At 40.0% G+C, this 18750-nt stretch overlaps 1 protein-coding gene across 2 annotated transcripts in view; it reads right to left on the reverse strand.

Annotated features, from left to right (window-relative positions):
- The window catches only part of LOC121918882 (collagen alpha-1(XIX) chain-like), a 134787-nt gene that overhangs the window by 33433 nt on the left and 82604 nt on the right, over positions 1-18750 (reverse strand). For both annotated transcript variants that reach the window (XM_042444900.1, XM_042444899.1), the window contains 3 exons: positions 17964-18044; positions 13203-13328; positions 9070-9123 (listed from right to left, as the gene is read on the reverse strand). In XM_042444900.1, the coding sequence (XP_042300834.1) occupies positions 9070-9123; positions 13203-13328; positions 17964-18044 (261 nt within the window). The remainder of the gene's footprint in view (positions 1-9069; positions 9124-13202; positions 13329-17963; positions 18045-18750) is intronic.

Raw genomic sequence — 18750 nt, forward strand, 5'->3', positions numbered from 1 at the left:
CAGAAACTGCGCCAAAGCTGTGCTCCACTCCTTAGGACTGGAGCACGGCTTTGGCGCAGCTTCCGGCCTCTTGGGAAGCATGTGTCATTTAAACAGTACACTTCCAAAGTGACCCGAAGCAGCTTTATTTTGGCCTGTCTGTTCGGGCCTTAAGTTTCTCTGGGTTATAGTTTACTGCAGTATAGCTAAATGGGCAAACAAAAGGCTATCCATATTATTTCTTCTGACCGATCCTGCCCAATTAAGTTAACTGATTATAAACTACTTTGGCATGTTTTGCTTGGTAACTGAAACAAACTGAGGACAAAGGGGGAAAGTGGGAGGAAGAGTGAGAAACTGAGACATTTTAAAAGCTGCTAGATAAAAAGTGGGATGGCAGATAATCAGGAAAGTATGTGACAAATCAGTTGGAGGGTATATGACTGCAGAGGTGGATAATTAATTGATCACAGTTAGACTGGGATTGTTACAGAACAAATTAATTGTACTACTGAGCAGTGCAGTCACTCATTGGGGGCGGGACCTCCGGGTGGGTCTTCCAACAGACTTCCAGGTCATGCGGGAGCATGCGTGCATGGCCAAAGATGCCCCTGCATGGCCTTGGGAAGGACTGGGGAGCAGCCATGCAGCCTCGGGAAGGGGCGGGAACCAGCCAGGTGTCACCCCTCTCTTCTGGGGTGTCATCTGATGCATCTCAACACACACACACACCCACTATGACAGGCTCACCTTAGTAAGTCAGAAACAACTTGAAGGCACACAACAAGTGTGAGTACCTCCACAGGTTAGCTATTATACAACTTAGGTAAGTTATTTTGCAACTTCAGCTATAATATCAAATCCATCTAGCTGGATTCTTGCAAGATTGCTTATGCGTTGTGTTTTGGTCAGAATGCAAACTTATTTAGAAATCTAAAAACTGCAGGGGAAGCAATTATAGCCCTTAAAATTTAATGAGTTTTCCCCAAAAAATTCACAAGGAATAATTGCCTTATAATATCATTCTTTTCTAACTTTTCCCCCACTCCTTTCTAGCTTTCCCTGACCCAAAGTATAACAGATAGTTGACTTTTGCTTGCTTTGTTCTCTGGGGACCCAAAGCAGGTCTTAAGTGCTTTTCTGTTTTCCCCTGCTACCCTAGAGACAAACTGCCACTTCCTTTCAGACACTGGGGAGTTTACTTTCGAATGCTCCAAGGATTACCAGGCAAAGCCATTATTCTTTACACATCAAAGGTCCTTTCAGGCAGTGTGATCCCCAGTGTACTTTTAGACACAATGAAAAAGAAAAAATTAAATCCCAGGGTGAGATGTCTATAATTCCATGCCTCTGTATTCTATCAAACACTTGCTGACAAAATCTTGGATAAAAAAAGTGAATTGTATTAGCAGTACAAGAAGACATAACCTTTTTTATTTTACTTGGCATTGTATTTCCTATAAAGTGTACTCAAAAGCAAATTCTTCTAAATCCAGAAAAGCTTTCTTAACAAAATATGACACTCTTTCTACATTGTCTGCACATTCTCAAGCCTTGCAGACATGTAGTATGGCTTCCTTGTTGCTGTGGGTCTTCAGGTCATTTCTGACTTGCGGTGACCCTAAGGCAAAATTATCATGAGGTTTTCTTGCCAAGATTTGTCTTTTCCTCCAATGCTGAAAGAGTGTGATTTGCCCAAGGTTACCTAATGGGTTTCCATGATTGATTGTGGATTCAAACCCTGGTCTCCAGAATCATAGTCCAAATACTGAAACCATTACACCACAGTGGTTCTCTGACCGGCCTTAGGTTAAGAAAGTTAATTGCATTCTCATCTCAGTAGAAGATGACAACACTTGCCTTCCTGCTGTTGTTATTTCCAAGGCATTTCTGACTTGTGGCAATCCTAAGGTTAACTGATTCATTGAGTTTTCTTGGCAAGATTTGTTCAGAGGGGGTTTGCCTTCTTTCAAAGCTGAGAGAATGTGACTTACCCAAAGGTTACCTTAGCCAAATAGGAATTTGAACCTTGGTCTCCAGAGTCATAGCCTAATGCTCAAGCCACTACACCATGTTGTCTCTCCTTAATGCTGAGGGGCAGATGTGTCCTAGTCTTCCTATTTGTCATAGAACAAGAAAGCCCACCAAAGAAGCAACTATTGACTCCTGAATTTGTTTAGATGCAAAATTTTAAAAAGTATATTACCTATCGTGCCCTCATCCTCAGTCTCAATAAAGGCTTAGCTGCTCAGTTTTGTGAACACTGATCTGGAAATAATCAAACTGATGTCTTGATGGATTTTATCTATGGGTATGGGAATACCACAAGCCTTATGGGACATTTTCCTCTAGTTGTTCACAGAAAACAAATTCTACTGTACATGCACTTTCCCTGCCTTCTTTGGTCATTTGGAACCTTACACAATCTATCTTCCAAGTCTCAGGGATAGCAGATGGATTCTCAAGAGGTTTGCCTTTACAGACATGTCCCCAATACATGATTCATGAGGTTGGCATTGGGTAATCTGGCAGAGATAAAGTCAGTTGGTAAAGTCTTCTCTCCCACATGATTACAACTCCATGGAGAATGCTCCCAGTGCACCCAAAGCACAACTGCATTATGTGCTGATTAGAAGACTTTGGGTTGCACAAAAATAATATTATGTTTTCATGATTATGAATATGTCATGGCCATCTCTGTCAGAATGATTTCATTTTAGGAATTATACATAAAATACACATTTCTCTGAGATCAAGTAATTCTTGAATGAACGTAACATGCAAGAAGCAGCAGAAAATGTGATAGCTGGGGATTGACTCTGCAACAAATTTGCATATTTTTATGAATAAAACAATTTTATCCTTCCTGCATTGAAAATGTTGTTTTCTGTGCAAAAAATATGTGAGAATTTTGTTCAGAATTGTGAAAACTCTTGTCAGTCTAGCATTGAACATGTCATGGTTTCCAGACACCTGACAAACACGTTTTTCAACCATTTCCCAATATTTTCAAATATTCTATCTATCCTTACTAGTAGGTTTTTTCTGATTTCCTCCAAAAAGGTTGCAAAGGCCCCAGTAGCATGTTGCCAAATTTAATCATGAGTATTGTTTAAAAAAGGTATGTAGAAATATGAATTAAGTTACTGTATGGTGTCATGCTGCCTGAATCCTATAAGATTATAAGCAGCAGCCTTACTGAAAGAAATATTGTTAGGCAGGGAAGGAAACCATAAAAAATAATGACAAACAAATAAGGAAAGAATTTATGAGGTAAGATAAAACAAAAGCATATTCTGTGAAACATGTTCGTGTATATGTCAGCTTCAGAAGAGTGGAGATATATGTATAGCTTGGCTACTTTTTTTATTATTATTATTAGAAGAGAAACAATCCAAATGTTTGAAGTTTCAATAGAACACAGTAAGATGCCTGACCTTTTCCTACTGCTCTTGGCATTTGAGATTCCTACATCTCTGTTCCTGATACCAAACCAGTGTGTTATCTTATTTCTTTGAGGGGTTATAACTTCAGCTTTGTGGGAAAATAGATACAGTATGTATCTTTCAGCAGGAGAATGAGGGTGTATGTACACTGTACAAATAATGTGGAATGACTGCTTTAACTGCCATTGCTCAATCTCAGAGAATCCAGGTGTTTGTAGAACTGCGAGATATCAGCACTCTTTGGCAGAGAAAGCTGAAGTTCTTGTACAAACTCCAGGATTCCAAAGGATGGAGCTACAACACTTAAAGTGGTGTCAAATTGCATTATTTATATAGTGTAGCTGCACCTCTGTTGATGCTAAATAAGAGACATTGGGGGAAACTTAGTCTTTTATGCACACATGTCTGCCACATTTATCCATAAAACAGTGGGGAGTGTATATCTTTTAACTAAGAGGGGTTCAAGGAGTAGAAACCCATACTCTCCTGCCTTCTCCTGAGGCATAATGCCTTATGCTCTATCACTGCAAGCACTTTTATCCTAAGCTCAATTAACTTCTTATACAGAGGATTCATGATGCAACAGAGATATATATTAGGAGGAGGCTGATAGTAATGTTGGTAAGAGTGTTCAGGGCTTTTCGCATAGGCACCCCTTTACTGAATAAAACGTCAGCTAGTCACTTTACAAGGGGCATTGGCATGCAAATAAGAAGCACTACTGCTTCAGCCCTCATCAGATATTCTGATTCCTAATACAGTGAATGCAAGAGGAGGGCTATGTCTCTTCACACATGGAAAGTGACTTTATGGAGAGAAAAAGAGAACTCCTATATTCATGCACTCTCTCATAGAATCAAAGAGTTGGAAGAGACCACAACGGCCATCAACTCCAACCTCCTGCAATGCAGGAATACACATATCATAGCACTCCTTACAAATGACCATCCAGCCTCTTCGTAAAAATCTTCAAAGAAGGAGACTCCACCACACTCTGAGGGAGTGTGTTCTACTCTCAGGAAGTTCTTCCTAATGTTGAGACAGAATCTCTTTTCTTGTAGTTTGAATCTGTTGATCCATTTTCTAGTCTCTGGAGAAGTAGAAAACAAAGTTGCTCCATCTTCAGTATGACATCTCTTCAAATTTTAAAACAGGGCTGTCATATCACCGCTTAACCTTCTCTTCTCTAAGCGAAACATACCCAGCTCCTTACATTGCTCCTCATTAGGCATGGTTTCTCAATCTGAATGACACTCCAGGTTCTGTGGCGGTAGCAATGAAGGAGGAAAGACTAGCCTGCCCATCCTTCTTGTGTGTAGTGTATTTAGAATCAGAAGGTTTTCCCATGCCCTCCAGCATTTCACAGATGAAAATTGGGACACATGTGTCCAAGTAACGCCAGAGTGTGGTCAAGATGGCAAAAATTGTTCATGAGGAAGAACACACAAGTTAGGAGATGCTGCAGAGGTTTGGTTTTACCTGAGGGAAAGGCAAGATGTCACCTTCTCCTTTCTTCTCCCCCTGCTAAGGTACCGTACCTGCATGCAGACTACTTTTGCACTTTCAATTCAGTTTGCAACACTTGATGTAAGCTGAATGCAAAGGGGAAAGAGAGAGAAACTAGGACATTTTAAAAATAACTGAATAGAGGGTAATTAATTGGGGTTCTCCCTGCCCTATTGGTGCAGTTGGTGTCTATGCTTTCATGAGGACACCAGTATTATCTCGTCTGCCCCTCAATCTTAGGTTCAATGTCATGTCTGAGCTATATATAAATTCCAAAAAGCAAACCTTGATTTTGGCATTTTATATACGGTATAGCATTTTACAATTCCATCACATTTAATGGGATTTGAGCATCCATGGATTTTGGTATCCACTGAGAGTCCTGGAACCAATCCCTAGTGGATATCAAGGGCCCACTTTAAGGTGTCATTCAGATAGGAAAGTCCCCAAAGAACATAATGAACTTCGCTTATGCCAAGATGGATATGTGGAGGGGAGCACATCTACATCCCCAACCATTATTATTATTATTATTATTATTATTATTATTATTATTATTATTAACCTTTATTTATAAAGCGCTGTAAATTTACACAGCGCTGTACATACAATCTTTTAGTTAGACGGTTCCCTGCCCTCAGGCTTACAATCTAAGAAAACACGACACAAAAGGAGAAGGGAGTGGTGGTGGGGAAGGGGATCAGGTCCAGCAGTTCTCCACCTCCGAGGCCTGGACCAAGGCAGATGGACTGGAGGAAGTGCTTGGCTTCTTAATTAATGGTTAACCAATCATGTAATATAAAATTAGCCTATCAAGGTGAAGTATTGTTTCCCAGTAATTTGCCTTCTGAACTGGTTTTCTATTCCTAGGGACTGTTAAACAAGACATGATTATTCAAAAATGATCCCCTACCTACAACGGTAAGTGATGCAGTGCATTCTGCCGCCTCATTCTGTTGCAAGTACAGACGAAGTCTCTGGTGTCTTATCTGTTAAATGATGCTAAGTTTCATACAAAGCAACTGGGCTGCTTTCCAAGTGAATGCGTTTCACTTCTTGAGGTCAGAGTGCTATGTTAACTGCAATGTTTTTTGCTTTGTTTTACTTGCTCACATCAATGAAACTTATACTCCCAAAGGAAATACTGAAGGAAAGAATGATGCAAGAAGGAAGGGTCAAACAATAAGGATTGTAGCATAGGTCCTTGAAAGGTAGAATATGTCAAACTAATCTGGAGAAGATAATTGGTTTTCTGGACAAGGGAAATACTGTCAGTTTAGTCTGTGCACATTTTAGCAAAGCACATAGCATAGTGCCATATGGGAGATTATAACTTAAATTGGAAATCATGGACTGTATGGTGGTAATGTAGATAGATAAGAAACTGGTTAAAGCAAAACACAAAGGGCAACATGGAAAGGCCTATTAGAGTTTTTAGACATGTCGAATATCATTTCTGGAAAACTGATGTTCAGTCATAGCTTTGGTACTGGGTGCAGGAGGATACTGATAAAATCTGAAACACAGCTGGAAAAAGCTAGGAAAAGTAGGAGTCATAATTCACAAAATGAGGTCTGTAGATAGGAGCATTTGAAAAGGGAGATAGCGTTAGCTGTGTTATTATGATAGTACTAACAAGTACTTTATTCTGTGTTTAGAAATCTTAAGTGGGAAATGGAGAAGAGGAAAGCATAGCTAACTCTTGGTAGATAACACTACCAACAAGATTAATATCAGTTCAACTGATAATGCACACGTTTGCAGTACTGATAAAACTTTCATAACAGATGATCAAATTAACACTGATTTTTTAAAACAAATATCAACAGACCAGAGGCTAATAGCAAATGCTACACTACCCAACTATAGAGAAAGAGAAGAGGGTTCACATATAAGACATGAATCTTCAATTTTAAGCAAAGATAAGAACTAGACTAGAGACAGTGCTTCAAACTGGGTCAAAAGAGGCAGAAAACAAGGACAAATGGGTGTGGAGGGCACACGGAAGGGCACTAAGAAGAGTTGTTATATAATGCATGGATTTCTGTCCACACCTCTCCCAGATACACTAATACTATACATGTTCTTTGTGAATTCAGTATATTTTTACCAAGTGAGCCTGTGTGGTGCAGTAGTTTCAGCACTGAACTACAGACAATATCAAACTACACTGTTACAGCACTATTATTCTACTTTAAGTGCTATGGCTGCCTCCTATGGAATCCTAGGATTTGCAGTTTAGGGAGGGCATCTACAATTCTCAGCAAAAGAGCTTTTGGGCCTCACTCAACTACAAACCCCAGAATTGCACAGGAGTAGGAATTCACAGCTAAAGAAGTTAAAGTATAATAATAGTTCTATTATATTTATAGTATGATAGTGATCTACGACTCTGAAGACCAGTGTTTGAATCCCTGCTCAGTCATGGAATCCCACTCCAAGGTCAACATTGGCACAAGACACACTGCCCAAAAGTGGCGTGCTGGCACCTAAACTAGGGTTCCAGAGCACGCGGCAACCTCACGCTCCAGAACTCTAGTCCGTATGGGAGTCGTCATCATGGCAGCGTCCTCTCCACATGGGCACCGCCATGATGACGACGATGACATGCAGTGTCTGCGCGTTGCTGCGTGTTGCATACATCACAAGTTCGCCAATGGCGCATTCATGATGTACACAACGTGCCACAAAAAGAACCGGGTTCTTTTTACTATGGAGGGACGCTGCACGGTTTGCCGTCTGAGGCATCCTTCTGCAATTAAAATGGGCAAGTGCAGACCATGATTTCGGGGTGGTCTTTACTGCCCCACAGTCTCAAAGGACAGCAAAAGCAAGATTACCCCTCCCCCCCAACCGCTGAACAGATCTTGCCCATGAGAGGTTTGCCTTAAAGTCACTATAAGTCAGAAATGACTTGAAGGCACACAACAGCAACAAAACCAAACGAAGTTCTTCCCTGTCTCCAGTTAGAATTTGTAAAACAGACTACACGAGAAAGGTAAGCAAGACACTTAGCACTTAAGACTTTATCGCATGGGGGGAAATCGGGGGTTTAAACTAACATCCTGTATAGATCGCACAACCGCGGTGAACATTTTCACACACATAATGTTTAAAGAGGACTTATCCCGGCAATAACCAGGTAATAACCAGCAACAAATCTTTCCTCCCTGAAGCCTCCCAGAAGCCCAGACATGGCTTCAAGATGCTCAGGTGGCGTGGCATTTACATGCTTCTGGAGCATCATGCAGCCACCGTGAGGTTGTGCTGAGGCCGGAAAAGGCAGCCCTTTGCCAACCCAAATAGGAGCGGATCTTTTCTACTCCTATTTGGGCCAAGTTCGGTATGGATTGGGGCCATGGCATGTGTTTGCTGCTGCCCCAATGAATCTTCGGCAGGGGTGGCTTCAAGCTGCCCCTTCCTGGCTATCTGTTCCGGCCCTAACTAAAGAAAATTAGAAGTAGAACCCCCTCTAAAATCCAAATCAAATAGTACTGCTACTAGATGCAGCAGCTTTCAGAATTACAATCATCAAAAAGTTTACTGACCAAAACAGTTTTCAGCAGGTGACAAAAACATATTAAGAGTTAGTGCCAAGCAAATATATTTAGAGAGAGCATTTCATAGTCAAAAAGGCAAAATGAAGAAAGCCCCCATCCTCCTAGAGATCTATTTTAAATAGGGAGAAGCAGGATTGCCAAGTGTCTGCGAGTGAGAATGCACAGGATTGGGAACTCAGCAATAAGATCAACAAGTATATGATCATACATATTAAAAATGTTTTTAAAGAGGTATAGAGTAAGGTGGGAGAACTAGTATGGAGTAATGGTTTGAGCATTGGAGTACGACTCTGGAAATCAGGGAGTGATTCCTCATTCAGTCGTGGAAACCCACTTCATGACATTAGGCAAGTGACATACTCTCAGCTCCAGAAAACCCATAGGTTTGCCTTAGCACAGCTATAAGGCAGAAACAACATGAAGGCACACAACAACAAAAAGAAGAACAAGATAATAAGATGGATAAATTCTTTTTGTCCCAGATATTCTAAAATGCCCTGCAACTAGAGAACCAAAGAGCAAAACACGAGGGCAGTATAACATTGGCAGTGAAGTTTTATATGATTTTAATGTCTTACCTTTTCTCCTTTCTGGCCTGGCAAACCTGCTACACCGGGCAATCCTGCTTCTCCCTATTTAAAATAAAATTAGAATTTAGAAAAAATTAGGTACAAGAAGTAACAAAGATAAGAGGTGTTTTACAAGTAAGGATTAGAGAATACCCTCTAATTTAGGGATGTGATTCACGTGTCCCTCCAGATATTGGACTGGAACTAATGTCACATCTCACTATTGGCTATGCTGGCTAAAGCTGATAGGAATTTGAAATCCAAAAAATAGCTGGAAGGCTATTTTTCCCCTCCCCTACAAGGCCAGGTACAAGGCCAGCACAATATGCCTGAGTTATTTTTGAGGAAATTTACAGAAGAAAAAAAAGATTTGATCTGTTATTTAAAAGGGCCCCTTTCCTAACAATTACGAGAATGCTTCCATGATGAAAATGGAAGCATTCCCCTTTAAAAGCACCATCCATGATCCCACTAGGAGGCTCCCATCCCAGATTGGTGCCACTGGGGCGACGAGAGCATGGCGGTAGGTAAGGAGTGTGATAAACGCCTATGTCATAAAACTATCATTAGAACATGTTATTCAATATTTTTGTATATTTTTTATTATTTTTTTAGTGATGGGATTTTAACATATAATACAATAATATATATTACACAGCATCTTTTACAGTTGTGGTTTTCTATTCTTCACACATGTTTATCTTCATAAATTTTCACACATCACCTAAATTCTAACTTTCCCCCCTTTACTTTAACTCTCCTCTCTCCTACCCCAGTCATACACACACACACACACACACACACACACACACACACACACACATATCCCTGTTTGGTATACAGTTGAGCAGATTTTAACTGTATTCTTTTTCTTTTCTATTCTAAGAACAGATTAAGTTATTTGTATATTGAATCTGTGAGCATCAAAAGTATATAACGAAAAAAAACTATATACATACATTGCTATTACATTTCCATTTGTCTGTGCATATATCTTTTACCACTATTTCTAAGATGTATCAACTTGTTAACAATACTGATGGAAGATATTGAATAGTAAATGAAAGAATAAAGAAAAAATTGATTTTACTATCTCTGCATTAATATTAGATATTTAAACCAAGAGGGTTTCATCAGTGAAGGGATAATAATATAGGAGAAACATGGTCAAAGCAGTGAGCTTTTGCCCTCAAATACCCCCATGCCAGTTCTGCTAACATGTAGAACTTAACCCTGTTTACTCTGTTCTTACACAGTGATCCATTTATATTCACATCTTTGTTCCATATAACAGTGAGCCAAGAAGCATCACACACTGTGCCAGTTTTCAAACTAGCTATTTCAGGATACAGTCATTCATACTGTTCAGAAGATTCATCTCTGCAGCATACCTCGGAGCAACATTTCTCTGGTCAACATGAAGCAGGTGAAACAATCCTTTATTATAGTATTTGTCTCTTTGGTAGAATCCTCTAATCTTCCTTAATGCCAAACATCCATGCTGACATAGGGGTTTGATAGCATGAGTTTCTAAATGGTAAAATTTGTTTCATCAAGGCTATGTATCTGGTGTGGCTCTGTGCCATCTTTAACTCACAACTACCATGGCCTTTGCAAGGTAATGAATGACCTGATATGACCACTGGTCCTTTCTGTGCCCTTAGAATGTATCAATCTGACAAATTTATAGAAAGGACATAATGTTCTCTAATGCAGGTTGAAGGACTAGATAACTTTAACAAATGAATGTATGTCACAGAGTTCAGACTTGAATTTTGGGCTTCATGGTTATCTTTGGAAGGATAAAGGGAAAGCTGGTTAAAGTTTTAATAATCATTATGTGAGACAATCACTACTACATACGTGGAATATATATATATATATATATATATATATAAAGCTAGATTTCATTCAAGATTACCTCTTTGGTTTTCAGTGATGTATGTGTTTTATAAGAGAGAAGTATATACTAAGGTCAAATGGGTAACTTACAAAGGCGCTTTACAGAGCGCCCAAAAAGGGCACTCTGCCGGAGCCCGTGGTTGCTGCGCTAGGGAAACGCAGTGGACAAACTGCGCAATTCCCTGGCGCTGCAAAAAGAACATGCAAAAAGCGGGTTCTTTTGCAGTGTGGAAATGATGCCGCAAGGCGCCAATGGCTCACTTGTGGCGTCACTTCTGTGCCACGCTGTGCGGACGCTAAGCGTCCGCGATGTCAAAATGGCGGCACTCATGTGTATAGGGTGCTGCCATTTTGTACGTGCTCAGCACGTACTAGGGTTAGGGTGGCCGGAAGGGACGCCCTTTCCTAACCCTAGTACATTCCGAGCATGTACTTTTTGGCAGTCTGGAAACTGCCAAAGACTTGTTAATACTAGAAAATAAACAATCTAAGCTTTGTCTGCACTGCAGAAATAATCCAGGTTGACACCACTTTAACTGCCTGGAAATTGTAGTTTGTTAGGTTACCAGGGCTCCCTGACAGAGAAGGCTAATTGTCTCACAAAATGACAATTTCCAGACTTCCATAACATTGAACCATGGCAGGTAAAGTGGTGCCAACCTTGATTATTTATGCAACGCAAACACAGCTTTTGATTAAAACCAAGAGAAGAATTAGAATCTGAAGGTTGTGTGACTGGTTTTGTTATAGTTATTTGAAAGATTTAAAATGGGCAAAAACATTGAAGGGTTTGAAACAATGAAATCTGAGTTTAAGCTTCAATTAAGTACTGATGATAAACATTTGGTTACTAAAATGTATAAATTGTTACTGAGATTTGAAAAAGAAAGGGAACAGGTAAAATTTTTTACTGTATAGTGAAAAGGGCTCAAAATATTGTTTCCTCAATTCGAATGGGAAAAGCTGTGGACACAGCCTTTGAAATTTACTTTCAATTATGATTTGAGAGAAAACTTTTATAAGATGATGTCTAGATGGTATCTAGTCCCAGACAGATTATCAAAACATGTTCAAAAATAGTTCAAATAAATGTTGGAAATGTAAAAAGAAGATTGGGACTTTTTACCACATGTGGTGTACTTGTGATGAAGCCTGGAAATAATGAACTCAAATTCAATTAATGTTGGAAGACATTTTAAAATTGAAAATATAGTTGAAACCAGAGCCTTTCTTGCTGGGAATGTTAAATGAACAAACTGATCAGAAATTTGGAAGGACTTTACGTTATAGGATTACTGTAGCTAGAATTGTGTATGTCAAAAGATGGAAAGATGTCATTATCCCAACAAAAGAAGATTGGCTGATGAAGATAATTGAACTTGCTAAAATAGATAAATTAACAATATTGATTAGGGATAAATCTCTGAAAATTTCTAAGAAAGTTTGGGAATTATTTATTACCTTTTTACAATTTAATTGCAGATATACTTTTGTTTTAGGTTTTGTAAATTTAACATAGGCCCGTTACAGACCGCCCAAAAGGGGCGGTCTTGGGCCGCTGCCGGTTGCAGCGCGGGGAAGCTGCTGCAGCCAAACCGTGCAACTCCCCCGCGCTGTAAAAAAGGAGCGCGAAAATCGCGCTCCTTCTGGCAACCCGGAAGAGACATTGCAAGTGCCAAAGCGCGCACTCGCGACGTCTCTTCCGGGTTTAGACGTCCGGATGCTGCGCGTCCGTTACGTCAAGATGGCCGTGCCCATCTGTATAGGGTGCTGCCATCTTGCCGTATGGAATACACGTGAGGGGCAAAGCACGTCCGGAAGCGCCGCCCCTCACGTGTATTCCTGGCGCAACAATGGCGCCGCTTAGGCCTGTCTGTAAGGCGCCATAGTTTCTATGTAGTAGAAGCATAAATATAATAATAGTGATATTACTATTAATAGTAATAGTGGAATATAGCCATCAGTTTGGGATTGGGAAATCAGTAGGTATTGTTTGTTTTTGTGTTGTTCTCTAGTTTTGCTGTTGTTTTAGATATATGTTTAAAAAGTGTATGTAGTTGTGTTTATGTTTAATTTTTAAAAAAGGAAGGGCAAAAAATTCCCATCTCTGTTTGAATTTTAATTCTTAGCTGACATGTTTATTAAAGCAATATTACATGTAACAAAAAGCAACCAGCTATTCAAACGAGCACCAACTTTACAAGTCACAAAGCTTGGATACAAACAAAAGATTCATATACCTTGTTTGGGTAGCAAAAACATTTTTCTTCAGGTTTTTTTTCCATCAGGGGAAGTGCAAGTATTTCACCAACATGAATGGTTGATGGTGGTACTGTAGTTGTTTTCGAGCTTTCTTCCAAAAGACACTGAAATTATATATTATTCTGATATAAGTCAACTTTATCAATAGTGACCAAAATGTATAAATAATTCTGTGTTCATATAAACATAAATAAAATATTGAACTGAATTAAAAGTCAGGCAATGAGTGATTTATTTATTTTTTAAAAGCTGCTTGAGAATATAGAGCAAACCTGTGGTAATTTACTGTTAAGTTAGTCCTACGCTCATTGGCACTTATGACTGATTGTATTTTACTCTGTAGCTAGAAATCTTCTTGTCTCTTTATTTAAAAGTGGTGGTCACATAAATATTGGAGCCTTGAAGAGTATCATGAAGCAGCTCCTTGAAATCTGTATGCTTACAATATTTTACTTCTTAATACTGGAGAAATGCAAACCTCTGATCCTACCTATGGTCACAATCTTGTGCACATTTACATGGGAGTAAGTTCCACTAAGTTCAGTAGGGTTTCAATAGGATATTGAAATATATAGGATTATGGTGTTAGACACATCATTCTTCTAAGTTCAGAGCATGGGAAATAAGCAAGATGAACTCGAACTCCTAGTACAACAAAGCAAATATGATATAATAGGCATCACTGAAACCTGGTGGGATGAGTCTCATGATTGGAATGTGGAAATAGAGGGGTATAACCTTTTTAAGAGAAATAGGCCAAACAAGAAAGGAGGAGGAATAGCACTATATGTCAGAGATATTTACACCAGTGAAGAGATCCAGGACATCAATCATGGAAGCCAGGTGGAGAGCATCTGGATAAGAATCAAAGGGGAGAGAAACAACAAGGATGTTACGGTGGGAGTCTACTACAGACCCCCAAGTCAGACAGAGGAATTGGATGACATCTTTCTAGAACAGATGACCACACAGTCAGAAAAGAGAGATGTAGTAGTGATGGGTGACTTCAACTATCCTGATATTTGTTGGAAGTCAAACTCAGCAAAATCCTCAAGGCCTAGCAAATTCCTCACTTGCCTGGAAGACAATTTTATGGTCCAAAAGGTGGAAGAGGCAACAAGGGGGTCAGCTATTTTAGATCTGATCCTAACCAACAAGGATGACCTGGTTAATGGGGTGCAAGTGGTGGGATCATTAGGTGGAAGTGACCATGTTCTCCTGGAGTTTATAATACAGTGGAAAGGAGAAGCCAGGCATAGTCAGACACGCATCCTAGACTTTAGGAGAGCGGATTTTAGTAAACTTAGAGAAGTATTGAGGGCGATTCCATGGTCAGAAATACTAAAAGATAAAAGAGTTCAGGACGTATGGGACTTTCTCAAAAGGGAGATACTGAAGGCACAATTTCAAACAGTTCCAGTGAGAAAGAAAAACGGGAGGTGTCTCACGAAACCAGGATGGATGACTAAGGAACTTTCAACCGAGCTAAGTTTGAAACGGAACATGTATAAGAAATGGAAAAAGGGGGAAATCACAAAAAAGGAATTCAAAGAAATAGCAGGCATGTGTAGGGGTAAAGTCAGAAAAGCTACAGCACAGAATGAACTCAGGCTTGCTAGAGAGGTTAAGAACAATAAAAAGGGCTTTTTTGGATATGTCCGCAGCAAAAGGAAGAAGAAGGAAACGGTAGGGCCACTGCATGGAGAAGATGGCAAAATGCTAACAGAAGACAGAGAAAAGGCAGAATTACTCAACACCTTCTTTGCCTCAGTCTTCTCAGAAAAGGCAAAGGGTGCTCAACCTGAGGATAATGGAGCAGAGGACAGGATAGGGGCATTTCAGTACAGAATAAGTAAAGAGATAGTAGAGGAACACCTTATTAATCTAAATGAATTTAAGTCTCCGGGACCAGATGAACTCCATCCAAGGGTATTAAAAGAACTGGCAAATGTAATATCGGAGTCATTGGCAATGATCTTTGAAAACTCCTGCAAAACAGGAGAGATCCCAGCAGACTGGCGAAGAGCAAACGTTGTCCCCATCTTCAAAAAGGGGAAAAAAGAGGATCCCAACAATTATCGTCCAGTTAGTCTGACATCAGTACTAGGAAAGATTCTGGAGCAGATCATTAAACAGAGAGTCTGTGAACATCTAGAAGGCAATGCCATAATCACAAAAAGTCAACATGGGTTTCAAAGAAACAAGTCATGCCAGACAAACCTAATCTCTTTCTTTGATAAAATTACCAGCTTGGTAGATGAAGGGAATGCTGTGGATATAGTATATCTTGATTTCACTAAGGCCTTTGACAAGGTTTCCCATGACATTCTTGCAAACAAGCTTGTAAAATGTGGGCTAGATAAAGGAACTGTTAAATGGATCTGTAATTGGTTGACCGGCCGAACCCAAAGGGTGCTCAACAATGGCTCCTTTTCATCCTGGAGAGAAGTGACCAGTGGGGTCCCAAAGGGCTCTGTCCTGGGCCCAGTGCTATTCAACATCTTTATCAATGACCTGGATGACAGAATTGGGAGCATACTTATCAAATTTGCAGATGACACCAAATTAGGGGGAATAGCTAATACCCCAGAGGACAGGATCAAGATTCAAAATGACCTGAATAGACTAGAAAGCTGGGCCAAAGCTAACAAAATGAAATTCAACACGGAGAAATGTAAGGTATTGCACTTAGGGCGGAAAAATAAAATGCACAGATATAGGATGGGTGACACCTGGCTGAATGAAACTACGTGTGAAAGGGATCTAGGAGTCCAAGTAGACCACAAGTTGAACATGAGTGAACAGTGTGATGCGGCAGCTAAAAAGGCCAATGCTATTTTAGGCTGCATCAATAGAAGTATAGTGTCTAGATCAAGAGAAGTAATAGCGCCACTGTATTCTGCTTTGGTCAGGCCCCACCTAGAATATTGTGTCCAGTTCTGGGCACCACAATTCAGAAAGGACATTGAGAAACTGGAGCGTGTCCAAAGGAGGGCGACAAAAATGGTGAAGGGTCTGGAAACCATGCCCTATGAGGAACGACTTAGGGAGCTGGGGATGTTTAGCCTGGAGAAAAGAAGGTTAAGAGGTGATATGATCGCCCTGTTTAAATATTTGAAAGGATGTCATATTGAAGAGGGAGCAAGCTTGTTTTCTGCTGCTCCAGAGAACAGGACCCGGAACAATAGATGCAAGCTACAGGAAAAGAGATTCCACCTGAACATTAGGAGGAACTTCCTGACAGTAAGGGCTGTTCGACAGTGGAATGCACTCCCTCGGAGGGTGATAGAGTCTCCTTCCTTGGAGGTCTTTAAACAGAGGCTGGATGGCCATCTGTCAGGGATGCTTTGATTTGGATTTCCTGCATGGCAGGGGGTTGGACTGGATGGCCCTAGTGGTCTCTTCCAACTCTATGATTCTATGATTTCCCAAGTGTAAGCTATCATCTATTTTCCATGCAAATAAAATGTGAGCATTTTTTAAAAATAGCCTTGGTCCAGCAAAGATCATCACAACTTTTTATTTTGAAGAATAATATCACCACCCTCACAAAATGCTGTTCTGTACCATGTCTTATTAAAGATTTTTTAATAGTGTTTCTGTCTGATATTTTGTTTTATAGCCGTGACCTGGCTCATCACAGAGGACTCTTTCTGGATGCAGAGTTCAGCTGACTTTCAGTCAAATCAAAGGCAAAAGAGAATACATAGGGCAAAGGCCATAATGGAAAGTTATCATCAAAAGTTATACTGATCATGCTAAATAATGTACTGATATCAGTGTAATGTGTCTATGCATCTACAAGAGCCATCCATAAGGATCATCTTAACTGATGTGAAGCAAACTTTTCACCTTTTGGTTGTTGAAAGTTTGGAGCTTATCAGACGGACTTTAAAACCGGACCAAGCGTCCTGGGCTGCAGCCAGGACGCGGGATGGAGGTGGGGATTATTGTATGCTAAATCGCCACCTAATCACCACTTGCCATCAGCCTAGATCTAAGCTGGGTCCCAGCCATGTTTGCCACCACTTTTTTGAAGCCTGAAATCTTCCGACTTCGAAAATGTGCTGGCAAAACGCGGCTGGGACCCAGTTTGGACCCAAGCTGATGGTGGGCGGTGATTAGTAGCAATTTAGCATGCAATAATCCCCACCTCCATCCCACATCCTGGCTGCAGCCCAGGACACTTGATCCGGTTTTAAAGTTCATCTGATAAGCTCCATTGTTTCTCCAGTTTTAATACCTTTTCATTCCATACTTTCTAGTATGAAAAACAAATCTAATGTAAGCTTTTGTTTCAAAGAACAGACCATTCCAATGATGTTGTATGATTTAGTTACATTTCTATAAGGGTGAAGAAGCAGAACTGGGAATTTATTCCAAGATGTAGCCAAGTTAGTGTGGAAAATCAATATACCAAGGGGTCTTGTAGCACCTTTGAGACTGACTGAAAGAATGATGCTTGAAGCATGAGCTTTCACAGACTTGAGTCTGAGGAAGTAGAGTCAAGTCTGTGAAAGCTCATGCTGCCAGTTTCTTTTCATTGGGAATTTATATTTAAGAAGAATGAATGCAATGGCATGCTGAGGCCATCTGCATCCAAACAATGGTAGGGCCCCTCCCACTGCTTAGTTATGGAAGGTATCAGTACATCATTAGATTCATTCTTTTTAAATCTAACTTTCATAACTCAGAACTAGTGAAAACATATTAGATGCATTGTTAATTTTATAACTTACCATATCCTCAGATATTTCACAGCAAGTCTCCTGAGCAGCAAGTCTGGGATTGCAATACAAGATCATGTGACCAAGTTCAATCTGTTTAGTAAACACAGGGATACTTATCAGCTGTATAAGGCAAGCAATACTGACACACGCGAACCCTTCCTGGCCACAGTCCAACAAAGTTTAATAGCTTTGGCCAATTGAAATAAACATGGTTAAGTCTGGCTAACTGTTCTGAATTGTGGGCATAAACTTTTAAAGCACCAATTTTTTCAATAATTCCTCAGCAATGCCTGTGAAAAATTGTTATCTTTTTGTTATTTTCTTTTTCTTTCTCTTTTTCAATTTGCTTTGTTCTTAATAATGTCATCACCTAGGGGGATTTGACTTGCTATACAGGATTGTGGTGCCTGCCCATTAACCACAGGATTCCACATTGGCTATATACAACAGTGATACCTTTTATGACCCAACCAAGATACACAAAATACATGTTGCAAGCTTTCAAAGCTCCACTGGCTTCTTCATCAGGCAAAGATGTTGAAAATCATACAGGAGAACTCCAGGGTACTTCAGGAAATCAGTGCTCTCTGCTCAACAAAGCATCTCAAGAGGTGTATCTCTCTTTGTCTTCCTAATGAAATGTTAAATATTTTCATTTCCTGGAGTACCTACAACGCCAGGAGGAAGAGTGGCCCACCTGCATGAATTTCTCTACAGTACCACCTGAACTGAGAACAGCTACATCTCTGACAAAATTCAGGCTTGTGATTATCATTGTTATATCCCCCCCTCCACT

The sequence above is a fragment of the Sceloporus undulatus genome, chromosome 1 (genome assembly GCF_019175285.1).
Source record: "Sceloporus undulatus isolate JIND9_A2432 ecotype Alabama chromosome 1, SceUnd_v1.1, whole genome shotgun sequence".
In the NCBI taxonomy this organism is placed as follows: Eukaryota; Metazoa; Chordata; class Lepidosauria; order Squamata; family Phrynosomatidae; genus Sceloporus; species Sceloporus undulatus.